This window comes from Schistocerca cancellata, chromosome 7, assembly GCF_023864275.1.
Source record: "Schistocerca cancellata isolate TAMUIC-IGC-003103 chromosome 7, iqSchCanc2.1, whole genome shotgun sequence".
NCBI classification, from domain to species: domain Eukaryota; kingdom Metazoa; phylum Arthropoda; class Insecta; order Orthoptera; family Acrididae; genus Schistocerca; species Schistocerca cancellata.
Window position 1 is genome coordinate 610,656,907 of NC_064632.1, and position 19,818 is coordinate 610,676,724.

Here is a 19,818-nt window from a genome sequence, read left to right on the forward strand (position 1 = left end):
GAACACAAGAGGTACATCATAACAATGATTTTGATAACTTGATCACGTGCTGAAAGATTTCTCAGAATTATTGTTATTCAAATTATAAAGCGACTAAGAATATCAAACATCACCTCTCAAAGGTCGCGCTGTGTTTATTTGCCAAGGAGAATTTTAATTTAGTTTTATGGCATGCTGATAATTATTACTTCACCCTGTCTAATCACAACTGAATACAACACGAATTTTGCGCACACATACGCTTCGCCTTTATTGTTTGCAAGATATCTTCAGTGGCTTGGAATATGTGCATATTTTTGTTTATATTATTTCGTTTACATTTACGATGTTGTAGGCTGAGGTTATAAATAGTTCTGGCACTTTTTGCTTTTCTGCGATTTAGTAATGATTTAAAGTTCTATTTACAGATTTCGTGGGTGCTGATATGAATTTGTTTTAATATAGCTGCATGTACAAACTGATTTTCTATCTTATCATTTCTTTTATTAAGTTTAGTAGAGTATCTATACCGATATAAGTCTGATCATTTATCACATGTTAATAGTCAGCAGTGACTTTATGGATACGGTAGTTTTCCTGCATTTGTGTAAGATGTTTGTTGTTGTTGTTGTTGGTTGTTGTTGTTGTTTATTTAAATTATTTTCATATCTTTATCCACGTTTGTAGGATGGTGGCTCTCGTGTTGTGTGTGTTCTGCAAATATGAAATGCCAAAGCATTCATACTTCCAACACCTAATGTGTTCTTTGCAACATCTTTTAAAATTTCTGCATCTTATGTCTATCGAATCTGCATCACAACATTGACATTCAATTTTCTGTATTCATGATCCCTAAAATTTTTCCCTCTTGATTGTTGGCAGGCTGAAGTTAGTTTGGAGGATTTTTTTTATTTTTATTTTTTTTTGTGGTTTTTAGGGCGCACAACTTCAATGGTCATTAGCGCCCTGACTACGTTAAGAATGCACCGCGAGGCACAAGTTTAAAACAACAACTAAAAGGGAAAACACGATAAAAGACAGACTGACAGGCATAGGATTAAAAAACAGCATCATCAAATGTCCTTAGTGAGGTTTGTCAAATTGATAAAACGAAGAACACGAGCAGCTGCTCGTGGGTCATCCGCTAAAACGGCATCTAAAGTACATGCCAGGTTAAGATCGAGACGCAGTGCATTAAAATCCGGACACGACATTAAAATGTGGCGGACTGTCAGCAATTGCCCACATGGGCAGAACGGCGCCGGCGCAGCCGTCAGCAGATGGCGATGGCGGAACCGGCAGTGTCCAATTTTTAACCGGGCCAAAACTACCTCCTCCCGCCGAGAAGGGTGTGAGGAGGACGTCCAAGCCACGGGAAGAGGTTTCAAGGCCCGAAGCTTGTTGGCTGTAAGGGCAGCCCAATCGGCATGCCACAGTGATAAAATGCGCCGACAAATAACCCTGCTAAAATCTGACGAAGGGACACAACAAGAAGCTGTCCGAGGCTGGAGGACCGCAGCCTTGGCCGCGGCATCTGCAGCTTCGTTCCCAGGGATACCGACATGGCCAGGGACCCACATAAAGCTAACCGGAGAACCGACGTCCACCAGCTGCCGAAGAGAGCGTTGGATCCGGTGCACTGAGGCTCTGGATGGCGCTCAGGGAATCGGAGCAGATGACATAAGCAGAATGTCGGTGGCGGCAGATGTAAAGAACAGCCTGGTAGAGGGCAAAGAGCTCAGCTGTGAAGACCGAACAATGGCCATGGAGCCGGTATTTGAAACTTTGTGCCCCGACAATAAAAGAACACCCGACCCCGTCATTGGTCTTAGAGCCATCTGTATAAATGAAAGTCATATTGATGAACTTCGAACGAAGTTCCACAAAACGGGAGTGGTAGACCGAACCGGGGGTAACCTCTTTTGGGAGCGAGCTGAGGTCAAGGTGAACGCGGACCTGAGCCTGGAGCCAAGGTGGCGTGTTGCTCGGGCATTGACAGTAGCCGACAGGCATACCGACAAAGCAGTATATCGCGCCGGTAGGTGAGTGGCAATTCGCCAGCGTAAGCATGAAGACTCTCTACGGGACTAGTATAAAATGCTCCGATCGCAAGTCGTAAACCCCGATGTTGTATGGAGTTGAGGCGGCGTAAGATGGATGGCCGTGCAGAGGAGTATACGAAGCTCCCATAATCCAGCTTGGAGCGGACGATCGACCGATATAGACGAAGTAGGACGGTTCGATCCGCTCCCCACGACATACCGCTGAGAACACGGAGGACATTTAAAGAACGTGTACAACGGGCGGCCAAATATGACACATGTGGAGACCAGCTAATTTCCTGTCAAATGTAAGGCCTAAAAATTTGGTTGTCTCCACGATTGGGAGAGCAACGGGACCGAGTCGTTAGGACGGTGGGAGAAACTCTTTGTAGCGCCAGAAGTTAATACAGACCGTCTTCTCGGCAGAAAAACAGAAGCCATTGGCGACACTCCAGGAGTAAAGACGGTCAAGAAAACGCTGAAGACAGCGCTCCAGGACACGTGTACACTGCGCGCTGCAATAGATGGTAAAATCGTCCACGAAAAGGGAGCGTGATACATCAGCTGGGAGGCAATCCATTATTGGATTGATCGCGATGGCGAAGAGAGCGACGCTCAAAACTGAGCCCTGTGGCACCCCATTCTCCTGGCGAAAGGTGTCGGACAGGACAGAACCCACACGTACCCTGAACTGTCGATCCATTAAAAAGGAACGAATAAAAAGAGGGAGGCGACCGCGAAGGCCCCATGTATACATGTTGCGGAGAATGCCCGCCCTCCAACAGGTGTCGTAAGCCTTTTCCAAATCAAAGAACACAGCCGCGGTCGGGCGCTTCCGCAAGAAGTTATTCATAATGAAGGTCGACGAGGTAACCAGATGGTCAACAGCAGAGCGGCGCCTACGAAATCCACATTGTACATTGGTAAGTAGGCGTCGAGACTCTAGCAGCCAAACCAATCGAGAGTTAACCATTCGCTCCATCACTTTACAGACACAGCTGGTAAGCGAGATAGGTCGATAACTGGAAGGCAAGTGCTTGTCCTTCCCCGGCTTAGGAATCGGGACAACAATAGACTCGCGCCAGCATGCGGGAACATGTCCCTCAATCCAGATGCGATTGTATGTACGAAGAAGAAAACCTTTACCCGCAGGAGAAAGGTTCTTCAGCATCTGAATATGAATAGAATCAGGCCCTGGAGCGGAGGACCGTGATCGGCCAAGTGCGTTTTCGAGTTCCCGCATGGTGAATGAGGCATTATAACTTTCACGATTCGAGGAGCGGAAGTTAGGTGGCCTAGCTTCCTCTGCCTGTTTGCGGGGGAGGAAGGCAGGGTGGTAATGAGCGGAGCTCGAAACCTCTGCGAAAAAGCGGCCGAAGGCATTGGAGACATCCTCAGGGGCCACAAGGACGTCATTCGCGACCGTCAAGCCAGAAACTGGTGAGTGGACCTTAGTGCCAGATAGCCGGCGCAGGCTACCCCAGACAACAGAAGAAGGAGTAAAACTGTTGAAGGTGCTTGTGAAAGCAGCCCAGCTGGCTTTCTTGCTTTCTTTAATACTATGACGACACTGAGCACGTAATCGTTTATAATTGATACAATTCGCCACTGTAGGGTGGCGTTTAAAGGTGCGTAAAGCACGTCGACGAGCACGTAAAGCGTCTCTACATGCTGCGGACCACCAGGGGACCAGTACGCGACGTGGAGAAGAAGTAGGGTGAGGGATGGAATATTCAGCAGCAGCGAGAATGACTTCCGTGAGGTGTGCGACCTGACGATCGCAGCTTGTGAAGGTTTGATCCTGAAAGGTCGCCCTGGAAGAGAAGAGCCCCCAGTCTGCCTTGGAGATGGTCCAACTAGAGGAGCACGGAGAGGGGGTATGCTGCAGGAGATGGATAACACACGGGAAGTGGTCGCTCGAATATGTATCAGAAAGTGTATACCACTCAAACCGGCGTGCAAGTTGGGGAGTACATATAGAGAGGTCTAAATGGGAATAGGTGCGAGATGTGTCCAAAAGAAAAGTAGGGGCGCCAGTATTGAGGCAGACAAGATTGAGCTGGTTGAAAAGGTCTGCTAACAAGGAGCCCCTCGGGCAGGATGCTGGAGAGCCCCAAAGGGGATGGTGGGCATTGAAGTCTCCAGTTAACAAAAATGGTGCAGGTAGCTGAGCAATAAGTTGCATCATGTCTGCCCTGGTAACGGCAGATGACAATGGAGTGTAAACGGTACAAATGGAAAATCTAAAAGTGGGGAGAGTAATGCGGATGGCAACTGCCTGTAGGCCGGTGTGCAACGTGATGGGATCGTAGTAAATATCATCCCGGACCAGCAACATAACCCCTCCATGAGCTGGGATATCTACCGCAGGGGGTAGGTCAAAACGCACAGAGGTGTAGTGTGCCAAGGCAATTTGATCGCATGGGCGTAGCTTCGTTTCCTGGAGGGCTACGACGAGCGGACGGTGCAAGCGGAGCAGCAACCTCAAGTCCTCTCGGTTGGAGCGAATGCTGCGAATATTCCAGTGAATAAGTGCCATCGTAAGAAAAGGAAGATGAAAGAAGGGGTCACCTCGAAGGCCGCTGAGGGCCTGGCTTCGAGCGAGCACTGCTGCCGCTATCAGTAGGCGGACAGTCATCGTCCATTGGGTCTATAGGTTCATCGGCCATCTTGGGAGGATGGCCGGGAGGGGGAGCTTCCTCCGCCGGTGAACGGCCAGATGTTCGGCTACCAGCGGTGCGGCCAGGCGAAACGGATGACGGCCTGGGGCGGCAACCGCTGGGTGGCGCACGAGAAGAAATGCGCCGTGGCGGAGAAGGAGAACTGTGCTTCCTATGAGCCTTCTTGGAAGGACGTTTGGTGGAAGTACCGGTCGAAGGCTGGGAGGTCGAGGTACGTAGAAGTCTGCACGGGATGGTTCCTTCTTGAAGGCCCGTGCATCTGACTTCGGGGTCTTCATCTTAGCAGAAGCTGATGAAAGGGCTGGTGTCTGTGGGGTGATGGGAGGAAGAGGAGACGTCGACCGCGCGATCTTAGCACTGGCCGAACAGACGACCGTGGTGCTGAAGGTCAGATCGCATGTCTGGGTTGCTATCTCCCGGGTAGTCCGAGGAGAGGCGAGGACAGTACTGTATTTCCCCACTGGGAGCAGCGCGGGCTTCCTACTAGCCAATAGCTTGCGAGTAGCCGAGGTGGACACTTTTTCTTTGACCCGAATTTCTTGGATACAGCGTTCTTCCTTATAGACAGGACAGTCGCGGGAGGATGCGGCATGGTCACCCTGACAGTTCACACAACGAGGAGACGGAGGTGGACAGTCACCCTCATGGGCATCCCTGCCACAAGTGACACATTTAGCCGCATTGGAACAAGACTGTCGAGTGTGATTGAAACAGCGCGTAGGTGTCGGGACATAGGGGCGAACAGAAATAACCTCGTAGCCCGCCTTGATGCGCGATGGCAGCTTAACACTATCGAAGGTCAAGAAAAGTGTCCGGGTCGGTACAAGGTCATTGTTGACCTTTTTCATGACCCTATGGACAGCCGTCACGCCCTGCTCAGCGAGGAAAGATTGAATCTCCTCGTCAGTCAATCCGTCGAGGGAGCTAGTATAGACTACACCACGAGACGAATTCAAAGTTCGGTGGGCCTCCACCCGGACAGGGAACGTGTACAGGAGTGTGGCCCGAAGCAGTTTTTGTGCCTGAAAGGCACTCTCAGTTTCTAGTTACGCAACCTGGTACAAGATTTGACAGATCCGGCTATGGCATCTACGCCCTTCTGGATAACGAAAGGGTTCACAGAGGAAAAATCCTTTCCGTCCTCAGATCGAGAAACGACGAGGAACTGTGGGGCAGGCGGTAGTACTTTTGTCACTGTTGGCTTGTCACGTTTCCATTTTTGGGCAGAAGTCGAGAGAGATGGAGTGGAATCCATTGCGGAGGAATCCCCCATGATTGCCAGCGTCTCCGATGGCGTGCTCCTTGCTTGTGGGGACCCTCTCAGAGGGCACTCCCGCCTTAGGTGAATGTTTACACCTCAGGTCACACCTCCCGAGAAACAGACGGAGGGACCAATCGGCATGGTCAGAAGGTATCAGCTCAGGCAATCACCCCTCCCCGGGCCTGGCCTTTACCAGGGGGTACGCGCGTGCCTTACATGTCTACCCAGGGCGGGGACTTACGCGGTACCCCGTCACTGGCTACGCGTGCGAACGCGTGGGTCGGCCTTCAGGCACGCACAGGGAGGAAGGAAGAAGAGGAAAAAGAAGAGAGAGAGGGAGAAAGAGGATAAACTGTCTCAAACGCCGAGGCGGAGACCAGAGAAGGCAAGGAGAAGAAGGCAATGAGAAGAAGGCAATGAGAAGAAGGCAATGAGAAGAAGGCAATGAGAAGAAGGCAATGAGAAGAAGGCAATGAGAAGAAGGCAATGAGAAGAAGGCAATGAGAAGAAGGCAATGAGAAGAAGGCAATGAGAAGAAGGCAATGAGAAGAAGGCAAGGAGAAGAAGGCAATGAGAAGGCAAGGAGAAGAAGGCAATGAGAAGGCAAGGAGAAGGCAAGGAGAAGTCAAGGGAAAGAGTAAGGAAGACAGTGAGGTGGAGAAGAGCAAAGAAAGGAACCAACCAAAGGAAGGAAGAAACGAGAAGTGAAAAACCAAAAAGACCACAATTATAGGTCGTGGAACCGTCCGTCTCCGGACGCAGGCGCTAACTACCCCCGTGAGGGGGATGGACTCCTTTTAGTCGCCTCTTACGACAGGCAGGAATACCTCGGGCCTATTCTAATCCCCGGACCCGCAGGGGGAGTTTGGAGGATATGCAGTGGGTTTGAGGCTTCAGAGCTTTCCTGCATTCTGGACATGTAGGATGTGTTACAAAATACACATATTTGATAGAAATACATCCAAAACATCTAAAATGCAGGAAAACTGTTTTCTGGGATGCCAGCAATGTGTGAGTGTGAGTGTATGCGTGCGTGCGTGTGTGTGTGTGTGTGTGTGTGTGTGTGTGTGTGTGTGTGTGTGTGTGTGTGTGCGCGCGTGTGTGTGTGTGTGAAAGGGGGGGGAGGGGAGGGGGGGGGCAGCGGCACGCGCATGTGAAATGAAATGACATGTCTTGTGGCTAGGGCCTCCCACTGGGTAGACAGGTAGACTGGTCACCTGGTGAAAGTCTATCTAGCTGATGCCACTTCAGCAACTTGCGTGTCGATGGGGATGGGGATGAGATGATGATGACAACACAACACCCAGTCCCTGAGTGCAGAAAATCTCTGACCTAGCTGGGAATCAAACCTGGGCCCCTTTGCATAACATTCTGTGTGCTGACCACTCAGCTATCGAGGTCCGGTGGACGTGTGTGTGTGTGTGTGTGTGTGTGTGTGTGTGTGTGAAAAAGCACTGAACAGTCAGCAACACTGTCCAAACACAAGATCGAAACCAGTGTTCAATTCCTAGTCCTGTGAAAATGAACTTTTAAATGGCAGTAAGCATATGAAGAACAGCTATAGAAAGGAAAAAGAACACTTGTAGATCAGCATCCCTGAACCTACACCTAGAATTATTACATCATCACAGAAAAGCAAAAAGTTCCAGAACTGTTTATAACCTCAACACACAATGGCCTAAACGTAAACTAGCTAGTATAAACAAGAACATGTACATATTCCATGCCACTGACAATGCCTCAAGAATAATAAAGATGAAATGCAGGTAGTGCAAACACTGTGTTTTGTTGAATAGTGATTAGACAGCCCTAAGGAATATTTATCAACAAACATTATAGCAACTGACAACGAAAGGACTACAAAATTTGAAGATGTTAGCTAAGTTTCTTTGGTTGTAATATCACCTTAACAGCAAAACCCTTAGAGAAATAGCACTGAGTTTGGTTAGACAAGGGGCTGGTGTTGGGACCTGCAAATATACCTTAGTGGTGTATGTATGACGCAATAAATGAAATTCCCAAAAATCCAACATCAGTATGGTCAGACCTATATGGCTCCTGTTCCCTCCAAATACAAACTTACACAAATATGCTGTGCACCTTACCCATGCCACACACAACAGGTATAAGACCTATTCATATACTATGGATCTCATTTCAAATGGTTTATATTTGCTGATGAAGCCAGAATCACAAATCTGGACTACAAAACCTCTGTTCTCTGAATTTTGTTTGCATAAAGTTAGTGCTTACAAAGAAATTTTGATGCACAACTGAAAGAACTCTTAAAGAATTAACAAAAAGGTGTGCCTGATTAACAGCTATGATTATACATTTTTTTTCTCCTTATAATTCCAGTTGCACAGAGTCAAAACTGCACAACATAAAATATCTCTCATCTTCTATAGCATTCATATGGGGCTCACATTCCATTAACGAAGGTATACTGAGATGTTTCAAGTTTAATACATTCCTTGAAGATCTTGAAGATGACAAAAATGACAGAGAAGTCAAAAGTTTAATTTTTCAGATCTCTCTCTCTCTCTCTCTCTCTCTCTCTCTCTCTCTCTCTCTCTCTCTCTCTCTTTGTGTGTGTGTGTGTGTGTGTGTGTGTGTGTGTGTGTGTGTAGGAGGGGGCACATCATACATGTGATTTTGTTTTCATATAATAAAATAATAAAGACACATCATGCATGTAATTTTGTTTTCACGTAATGAAGACATTCAAAATTTTATACAGCTAATATAAGTTATATTTAGGTAAAGTGAAAACAAACCTACATGCTCCTTTAAAATATCAAATCTTTTTGGGTCTATTTTGAAATTGGTTAGCTTCTCCACTATTTTATCCAACAGAACATGCTGCTTGTTATTGTATCCGCCAATACCAAGCTGTAAGGAAAAAAAGTGTTACATATAAAGACTATAAGTTGTAAAAATAATGCAATACACACAACAATAATTTCAGATTCTACATATCACTCCCAGTTTACTGAAACAGTCATTTAATTGAAAATGTATGTAGACTCTCTCTAAACTGTTATCATAATGTTCAGATTATAGCCATATACTCACTATCATTCCATATTTAGTGTTTGATAACTCCCATCGCAGACCGGCAAGTTCAGCAGCATAGGCATATTCATTCAGAGCGTCTTTAAACAGCAACACAAACATATATGTCATGTTGCAACTTACAGGGTCTAAATAGGCCAGAGGGCTGCAATAGCATGATACATTTAACATGAATAGCTTATTTCAATAATTATTGATGACAATACACTAAAATTAGATCCAGGTTCAGCCTCTCTCATTTAAAGTAGTTTATTTGACAACAATCAATGAAAGAACAAAGGTCCGAGGTTCAATCACCAGAAGGTTCTAGGAGGTTTTCTGTCATTTATTCCTTCTTCCATCCCCAATAGTGGTTTTTATATGTGAAGAATGACAAGATGCACCATACTTCATGGTCCACAGTAAAACGCAGGTCTCTCCTGTAACTTGCTGGATAAGTTAGAGCACAGGTCAAAGGAAGATGAAGGCATACCATCTCAAATAGGACAGGACCTAGTAAAGCACTGCAGTGTTTAAACCAATCTTCAGATTGAGGACAGTTTTCCCTTTGTATAAATGGTTTATTTGGCAACAATCACAAGAATTTCATATCAAAATTAATACTGTTCACATTGCAATTTCCATAGCCACTGATGTGGAAAAACTTTACGCTCTAAAACTGCCATTTTTTTTTCATATAAATGAGTTAGTCAGTTTCGAGAGGTGTCATGCCACACAACATTTAAATTTCATAGGTGACACAAAAAACTTTATTATACCCCTGAGAAATGGTGGTGCTTCATGATGTATGAGAATTCTGTTATGAATGAAAAATTTTTACTGTAGGTTCCAGGGAGAGAGGAGGAGGGCAATCACCACCTCCTGCTGCTGCCCCCTACCCCCAGCAAACACCTATGATGGCAACCCACAAATCTGAGGGGCATGAAGCTCTTTTTGTATCAACTTCTCCACATTTCATTTTGTTTTACTTCTTTATGTTCCTCTGTAATTCCAGATGAGGGAATCTTTGACAGCAAGAAGCCTAGATACATCAACTATTCTTATTTCTGTTCATCCCTCCACCACTTCTTTTTTAGATATTTACAGAAGCTCGTTTTATGTTTAGCGCTGTATAGGTCCACTTAAAGCAGCCAAAGCGTTAATAACAAGAATTACAATAATATTTTAAAGAGTTTCAATACAGCTGATTCAAATTCTTTTTAGGAACTACTTCCTGTAACATCTAATATACGAGGGTCACTCCAAAAGAAAATGCACACTATTTTTGTAAAAATGCAGTTTCCATTCTGCATGTGTGAAAGTTTTACAGTGTGTAGATACATCCTTCCCACTTGTTTTCAAACTTAGTTCAACCTGTTCCCGTGAGTGGCGCAGTCACAGCACGTCTTCAAGACGGCTGCTACACTTGACGTTCCTTAGAAGCAATGTGCTGTCATAGAATTCCTGTGCTGTGAAAACGAGACAGTGGGAAGCATCCACAAGAGGTTGAAAAAGGTGTACGGAGATGTTGCTGTCGATCGCAGTACAGTTAGTCGGTGGGCAAGCAGGTTACGTGATGAAAGCGGGCACGCAATATTGAGTTAACGGATTGGTGACTGCTGACAGACACATCACAGTGAACGAATTGTCACGCTACGTTGGGATAGGGGAAGGAAGTGTTTGCAGAATGCTGAAAGTGTTGGCGCTAAAAAAGGTTTGTGCCAGGTGGGTTCCCAGGATGTTGACAGTGGCTCACAAAGGAACAAGAAAAACAGTATGCAGCGAACTTTTGGAACACTACGAGAATGATGAAGATGAATTTCTTAGAAGAATTGTGACATGTGATGAAACATGGCTCCATCATTTTTCACCAGAGACGAAGAGGCAATCAATGGAGTGGTATTATGCAAATTCACCCAAGAAGAAGGGGGAAAAAAAAAAAAAAAAAAAAAAAAAACTAAACCATACCTTCTGCTGGAAAAGTTATGGCTATGGTGTTTTTTGATTCTGAAGGACTCTTGCTTTTGGACATAATGCCAAGTGGAACCACAATAAATTCTGATGCATATGCGATGACACTGAAGAAACTTCAAGCTCGACTCAGTCGTGTTCGACCACATCGGCAAAAGCAGGATGTTTTGCTGTTGCACAAAAATCCACAGCCACATCTCAGTCAAAAAACCATGGAAGCAATCACAAAACTTGGATGGACAACACTGAAACACCGGCCTTACAGTCCTGACCTGGCTCCATATGGTTATCTCTTTGGGGAACTGAAAGACTATTTTTGTGGAACAAGGTTTGTAGATGTTGACTCCCTTGTGCATGCTGCCAAACAGAGGCTCCAACAGGTTGGTCCAGAATTTTACCGTGCGGGTATACAGGTGCTGGTTCCAAAATGGCGTAAGGCAGTTGAGAGGAATGGAAATTATGTAGCGAAATGAAAATATTGTTCCGAAAGGATGTATCTACACACTGTACAACTTCCAAACACATAGAATAAAAGATGGATTAAAAAAAAATAGTGTGCATTTCTTTTGGAGTGACCCTCGTAAACAAATTTCTTCAGAAAAAACAGACAAACTGACAAAACACAAAACGAATAGAACAACAAATAGCGTGGTAAACTAATGTACGAAAACGGGTAAAAGTTAAAGCTGAGGCACCATGAAAAATAAAATATGAGGTTAGCATATTGGGCCACTGAGCTGCCATGTCAACTTTTGCCAATGGTGTCATTTTGCTGCAGTATAGTGCAACATCTCTCTCCTGTATATCAGTTTCCCTGGCCGTATAGTCACTATTTATCACTCAAGTAGCCCCATTTCAGTCCTCTAATTAAGGAAAAATTTCTGGTAGAGTCAGGAATTGAACCTGGACCCTCCACATAGCAGTCAGACAAGTTGACCTCTTAACTATGGAGGTTGGCAGGGAAAGTAAAAGCAGAATTGAAATAGTGTTTTCCACAGATAGTTGAAGAAACGACACATCACAAGCAGGAAGTTTTGTCTCCTTACATAATTAAGAGACAGTGATGTTAACTGGCTTTATTTAGGACACATTCACAAACAAAACTGACTACACTGTTGATAAAATGTCAGGACTCAATTCACCCTTTATTGAGCTAATATAAAGGAGTGATCTATTTCCCACTTCTCACTGCTTCACTGAACATTTTATGGCAAGTTTAACTGTGTGCTCTTCGACATAGTGGGCCCCCACTGTCTCATTAGTGGACTATACTTGTTCATTTACAACAAATCAAACATTTCTCAATATTTCACACTATTATATCCATCACTGCACTCATTTCGAACATAATCCTACACTTATATTGTACACAGCTGAGGTTTTGTTTATGCATCAGTTTTCACTAACCTCCCTGGCAGGCTGCTAGAATATGCTAAATGAATGTCTCATTACTATTAGGTCTTAATTCTACATGAAAATTAAGAAGATAATATTAACAGATCTTAGATGTATGAGCCATCAAAACATGAATAACTGAAGCGAAAAATTACAGTAAAAGATATAGTGGCCATTATGTCCCCCCACCCTTACTCTCTAGTTTGTGTAAACACTGCAGAGCTTTACTATACATGTCTTCATTGACAGGGTATGCCATTTCATTCCCACATAAAAATCAATTCATTCGTCCAGTTACTTGGGAATTTACGTTTAATCTGAAAATCTGAGTAACGTTGTGCAGTGGTGCAGGAACTGGACTGACATTTACAAGGATAGTGGTTTATGTACATATTCCGCTATTCAACTTTTAGTATCCTGGTGTTTCCTTAAAACATAATGTGGCAACTGTCACAATGGTTTCTTTGGTAGTGACACAGCCAGTCTTTTCTATCCTTGGACTATCTGAGCTCTAATGACACCACTGACATGCTTTTTCAGTCACATTCAGAAAGAACACGGTGCAACTCCCCAAACAGCTATCCAGATTTCGATTGCCCATGTATTCCCTAAATTGTTTTAACCTGTGCTCCATCCATAAATGATCTCCTCATCCTCAATTGTATGCTAAATTCTAGTTTCCCTTCCTACTTTATTCTTAGTTTGAACAAAAGCAACATTTAGTGAGAGATATACAAACACTTGGCAAAGGTAATTTCATACAGAAGCAACTGAGTTATGATTCCACACTTCTAGATTATAACAAACCAAAGATGTAGTTACTAGAATGTATCAAACATGTGCTGCATTAAAGTTTGTCATTTTGTGTTGATTCAACAATATGAACCTAAACACTAATAACAGGAATCTAACCTCACAAATTCAAAACTCAAGTTTGCTTTAGGCAGCAGAAATTCATCATCTTGTTTGAACCAAACTCTAGTCAGTGGAGTGTTCTGGATAATTGTAGGATGTTCAGGTGCCTGCAAAACAAAGTCTTTATTGAACAGCTGAATTCTGACTTTAGTATTCAGACTGTTGTTCCAAGTATTATGCTTAAAAATGACTTACATTATCTTCACGAGGTAACAGATCAAAATCAGTTGGAATAAATTCGTTTTTGGGGGGAAGTTTTAGATCTTCACATAAATTTGTTTCTTCCCATCTCTGTGGATGAAAAATCAAAATTATTACAAAGAATATCACATTTTAACCATTCAAAATTTTCACGTGGTGTGAATGCAAACCTATGTACCTTTAATGTTTCCTGAGGAATTTCTTCCAATTTGTATTTTGTCCCATACCATTTTTCTGTCTGATCTACCAGTTCTTCGAATTTTCTTCCAACAACTGCAATCCTATCAAAACAGAACATGTTAAAACAATCAACTTTTTATGACTACACACACACACACACACACACACACACACACACACACACACACACACACACACACATTTACCTTATGTTTTGTGGTGTCAAATAATCCATTACCATTTTTATAAGCTCAGGTTTCCACTCAGTTATCAGATAATGTCCAGAGAGTACTTCTTCCAAAGGATATTCCTTGGGGCAGTCATTTATTCATGTTAGATTTTGCTATAACTTCTAGTTATCATTACATTTTAACTCGTTGTACAATAGATCACTTACATTAAGGTTCTGAGCTGTTGTTGATGCATGGTTCTGGGGCATTTCCTTATCTTTAAAACGAAAATGCATTGTCATAATATCTCTGTATTCTTCAAAAATCCACTGCTTTGGTCCTTCCTTCTTCAACATATTTATGTACTATTTGAAAAATTAAGATTAATATTAATCTCATTACAAAACTTAAAACAATAAAGTTCAGCATGTCATTGAAATTTATAGTAATAACACAAAATATGTGATCAGTTTTGTATTAACATCAGTAAAATTAAATGTAGTTGGGTTCACTTACAAACAGAATTTGAAAATACGAGGTGCATTCCATAAGTAATGCAACGCTTTTTGCTGAAAGCACGTACGTGTTATTCAGGATTCCAATACACCATATTATTCCCCACTTTTTTCTTAAAAAAATCTATTTTTCATCATAATCTCTGTTCAATGCGACAGCCTTAGTGAGAGGACCGAATGCCACATGGTACCACTCTACTGGACAATGTCAGAGTCAACATCTTGCTGCATCAGTAACTTCTCGATCATCCACATACTGCTTCCCGCAAAGTGCATCCTTCATTGGGTCAAACAGATGGATGTTGGAAGATGCAAGATCTGGGCTGTAGGGTGGATGATGAAGAACAGTCCAATGAAGTTTTGTGAGTTCCTTTCAGATGTGCAGACTTGTGTGTGGCATTGCATTGCCGTGGAAAGGGGGAAGTTCGTCGGCATTTTTGGTGACAAACATGCTGCAATAGTTTCTGCAATTTCCTGAAGGTAGCACAATACACTTCAGAGTTGATCCTTGCACCATATGGGAGGCCATCAAACAGAATAACCCCTTGAGAGTTGCAGAAGACTGTCACCATGACTTTACTGCCTGAGGGTGCGGCTTTGAACTTCTCCTTCGGAGGAGGTGGTATGGCACCTCTCTACGAGTTTCTGTTTTATTTCAATAAAAAATTGCCACAATCAGACTTATAACATGCAAGTGACACCACACAGATTGTCCTTCTAGCTCTTTATGATCTCCCGTTAGGAGACGAAGAACCCACGGTGTACACACCTTCAGTACCTCAACTAGTGGATAAGTATGTTAGCACTACCAACAGAGACATCCAGTTGCACAGCGAGGTGTTTGTTTGTGTACGTCAATCACCTCAAATGAGAGTGGCTGTGTGCTGCCAGCCGGTGCATGGAGGTCTGACAGGTTTACACGAACTCACTACGATGATGACAGGTGCCTCGCCCAATGACTCCCTGTTCTTTTGTTCACTGCCAGATCTCCACAGACATTAGACAAATGTCTATGAATACCTGTGATGCTCTGGTTTTCCAGCAAATAAAACTCAATGATAGCTCTCTACTTGGAATGCATGCTCATTACAGACACTGTATTGAACACCACCACCTCTTGAAACTTCATGAAACTACAGGGACTGGAGTATGAATATATACAATGTCACACAGCAAATCTGTCATTTTCTAAAGATGGCATTGGAGGTGGGGGGGGGGGGGGGGGGGCAGAAGGTAGGGGGCTGAAATTACTTATTGAGCACCGCTCACCACTCATACAACTATTCCACGTGCGTGTCGAAAGGTATGCGGGAATGTTAAAGTAACGCCAACATTTGGTTGGCAATAAGGCTGTTATGGACTAAGCAGCAGCTCAGTTGGATGAAAATGGACTATACAACTGATCGTTCCATTGTCTGAAAGAAACATCCGAGCATTCGTCTGAACTACCAAAACCACATATAAATCTGGAAAACCAAACTGGAGTTTGAATCACGTTCTGCTCACTCACAAATTCATTGCATTGGCCAAAATCACTAGGTTTACAAACGACATAACTTCCAAAAGATGAAAACTGTTCATGTTTACATGTTAAGGCCTGAAACGGTTTGCCAACACAGATGGAATATTAGTTCTCAATCACCAGTTGATTCCAAAAATGGTGTCTAAAAATTATTCTAGTATAGTCAGCACAACGATTATTTCCCTTGCATTGAATATTAGAGGTACACGTGAGCATGCTCAGTCTAATATTTCTACTCCTCTTTCTACGGAAAATAAATAACATCATCCAGATTAGCCAAAAATTTGTAAATTTTTAAAAACAAGATGTAAAATTTTTAAAAACAAGATGTAACTTGAAAATGCAAGCATGTTTCAAAAGCAGCTGTGCATTTACATGGGAACAAAAATGTACTGTGAAAGTGGAAATCTGGTCGCTAGGGCCACATTTCTAGAGCGATACTGGAGTGTTTACGTGAGCAACCAGAAGAGCTATTGGGAAACTAGTTTACAAAATTTGGTTTCAAGAGCCGTCTAGTGAATGCCAGGCATATTCAAGGCGCAATGGTAGAGAAAGTGGACGCTTATGCCATCTGTGGGCCAGAATCTGCAGTAACTGAAAACCAATTAAATTTCGAAATTCATTCTATTTGCCTTTAAAAAAGTTACATGTGTATTTAATTCAGTGTAACTATAGACAATATTTATATTAGCCCTGATGCTACATGAGAACACAGGCTTTCTTGGCAAATTTCAATTGTGAAATCATTTTGGTTTATCAACTAAGTCGCGACGGTGTCCCGAGGAACATTTCAACAAGTTTCCTTATTTCTAGGTGAAGTCTTAAAGTGACACCTAGGAAATCAGTGAAACATTGTTTCCACAAGACTCCATTACTTTGCTCACAGCCTAAACAATTTTCATCAGCCACATTACTCTTGGTTCATCACAACTTCAATTTGCCCTTGTCTCATTCTGCTTTGCAACGGGTCCAGGCACAGTTCATGGACCCCTCTCCCCGCCTTGTGTTTTTCTTTTTCGTTCCACACATTTATTGCTTTACTCCCTTACACTATCTGTTAACTAGCATCAGCATTCATTCTCTCTCTCTCTCTCTCTCTCTCTCTCTCTCTCTCTCTCTCTCTCTCTCTCTATTTTCCTTCAAATGCCTTGCTGGAATCAGCACAGCAATGGAGTCTCAAGCTTTTGGTCTTTATTTTTTACTTTATTTCATTTCAGATTCTTCGAGTTTGCTATTTAATTCTTCCACTTAGCCAGCACCACTGTGTCATCAGCTAGTGTATACATTCCATCCTTTTCTCTCCTACTCCTACACAAGGCTTGTGTCTGTATATGTGTGGATGGATATGTGTGTGTGTGCGAGTGTATACCCGTCCTTTTTTCCCCATAAGGTAAGTCTTTCCGCTCCCGGGACTGGAATGACTCCTTACCCTCTCCCTTAAAACCCACATCCTTTCGTCTTTCCTTCTCCTTCCCTCTTTCCTGATGAGGCAACAGTTTGTTGCGAAAGCTTGAATTTTGTGTGTATGTTTGTGTTCGTTTGTGTGTCTGTCGACCTGCCAGCACTTTCATTTGGTAAGTCACAACATCTTTGTTTTTAGGTATATATATATATATATATATATAGGCCACGCAAAGGAAATGAACTTCAATATTTCTTAGAAAGAAGAAGAGGTAGAAAATGGAGAAGCAACAAGGTAGCTGCAAATCCAACATGTCAAAATCTAACCTGAAATTTTTTGTACGGGAAGAATGTAGTGAAAGAAACACAATGTCAAAATTTTAAAAATTTTAATTGCTAAGACTTACCGCAAGTATTTTTTGATTTTAAATGCTGAAAATTGTCAAATTCATAGCTTGCCAGTCAGTTGCCATAGCTGTGGCAGATGAAGCAGCATGTGCAACACAGCATATGCATAGGCTTCATTGATGGAAAATCGGTATATAGATAACAGAGCACAATGCGACTATAATTTGTTAAGCGAATTTCAGTTTCTATTGATAGTTTCTCCGACAACTGCTCATAGTTACTATATGCTTGAATTTGCAACTCATTTAATATTTGTGATAATTAGCAGTTGCCTTTGCAGAATCGCAAAGTGTTAACAATGGAGATAAAACTCAAGTATCTTCCTTTGTGTTTTGTTCATATTTGCTAGCGACTAGCATTTGTTTTTGTGAAAGTTCCACTGTTTCATAGTAATGTGGTACCCAATTAATGTTTTCAGCCAATATGAAGAAAGCGGTATGCAATCGAAATCACCTACTACTCCTGAAGATCGAAATGTCTGTTATACCGGTTGATTAAAAAGTCAGTATAAATTTGAAAACTTAATAAACTACGGAATAATGTAGATAGAGAGGTAAAAATTGACACACATGCTTGGAATGACATGGGGTTTTATTGAGGCGGAGGGGGGGGGGGGGGGGGGGGGGGGGTCCGACAGATGGCACTGGACAGTAAAACGTCAAGACTGCGCATGACAATCGTGTATGAAAGGAGCTGTAATGAGAGAGAGAATCAGATGCACCAGCAGTCACAGTAGCTTGACGTTACCTGAAAAGGCACTTTTAGTGAAGCTGTCTTATCAGAATGGGGAATGTGCTAGTTCAGTGTTACGATCCTATCGCCATAGGAAGGGGATTCGAATGAGTAAAGGTCCGTTGACAAATGCAGCTGTGGCGAGAATGATTTTGAAGTTCGAAGCCACGGATTGTTTAGATGATAGACCCCGTAGTGGCCGACCGAGCACAAGTTGTAATGCTGCTGAGACAGTGGAGCTGGACTCACAGTGAAGAACAACTTCGTAATTTCCTCTCCAACCTCAACTCCTTTGGTCCCATCAGATTCACCTGGTCCTACTCCAAATCCCATACCACTTTACTCGACGTTGACCTCCATCTGTCCAATAGTCAGCTTCACACATCCATCCACATCAAACCCACCAACAAGCAACAGTACCTCCATTATGACAGCTGCCACCCATTCCATATCAAACGGTCGCTTCCCTATAGCTTAGGTCTTCGTGGCAAACAAATCTGCTCCAGTCCTGAATCCCTGAACCATTACACAGCTTTTGCATCCCGCAACTGCCCTCCTGACCTGGTACAGAAGCAAATAGCTAGAGCCACTTCCTCATCCCTTCAAACCCAGCACCTCCCACAGAACCTCAAAAGTGTCCCACTTGTGACAGGATACTTTCCGGGAATGGATCAGAATCTGAATGTGGCTCTCCAGCAGGGATACGACTTCCTCAAATCCTGTCCTGAAATGAGAGCCATTCTTCATGAAATCCTCCCCACTCTACCAAGAGTGTCTTTCTGCTGTCCACCTAACCTTCGTAATCTCTTGGTTCGTCCCTATGAAATCCCCAAACCACCTTCCCTACCCTCTGGCTCCTACCCTTGTAACCACCCCCGGTGTAAAACCTGTCCCATGCACCCTCCCACCACCACCTACTCCAGTCCTGTAACTTGGAAGGTGTACACCATCAAAGGCAGAGCCACGTGTGAAAGCACCCATGTGATTTACCAACTGACATGCGTACACTGTGAAGCCTTCTATGTGGGAATGACCACCAACAAACTGTCCATTTGCATGAACAGACACAGGCAGACAGTGTTTGTTGGTAATGAGGATCACCCTGTGGCTAAACATGTCTTGGTGCACGGCCAGCACTTCCCACTGACACCAACCTATCAGAACTCCGGAGATGGGAACTTGCCCTTCAATATATCCTCTCTTCCCGTTACCCACCAGGCCTCAAACTCCGCTAATTTCAAGTTGCCGCCGCTCATACCTCACCTGTCATTCAATAACATCTTTGCCTCTGTACTTCCGCCTCGATTGACATCTCTACCCAAACTCTTTGCCTTTACATATGTCTGCTTGTGTCTGTTATGTGCGGATGGATATGTGTGTGTGTGTGTGCA

The 19,818-nt window shown here is 43.5% G+C and overlaps 1 protein-coding gene across 1 annotated transcript in view; it reads right to left on the minus strand.

Annotated features, from left to right (window-relative positions):
* Window positions 1–19,818, minus strand: part of LOC126091888 (insulin-degrading enzyme) — a 208,262-nt gene that overhangs the window by 77,265 nt on the left and 111,179 nt on the right. Inside the window, 7 exon segments of the mRNA XM_049907183.1 lie at window positions 8,745–8,855; window positions 9,039–9,183; window positions 13,296–13,405; window positions 13,494–13,589; window positions 13,678–13,780; window positions 13,886–13,989; window positions 14,077–14,214. Of these exon segments, the coding sequence (XP_049763140.1) occupies window positions 8,745–8,855; window positions 9,039–9,183; window positions 13,296–13,405; window positions 13,494–13,589; window positions 13,678–13,780; window positions 13,886–13,989; window positions 14,077–14,214 (807 nt within the window).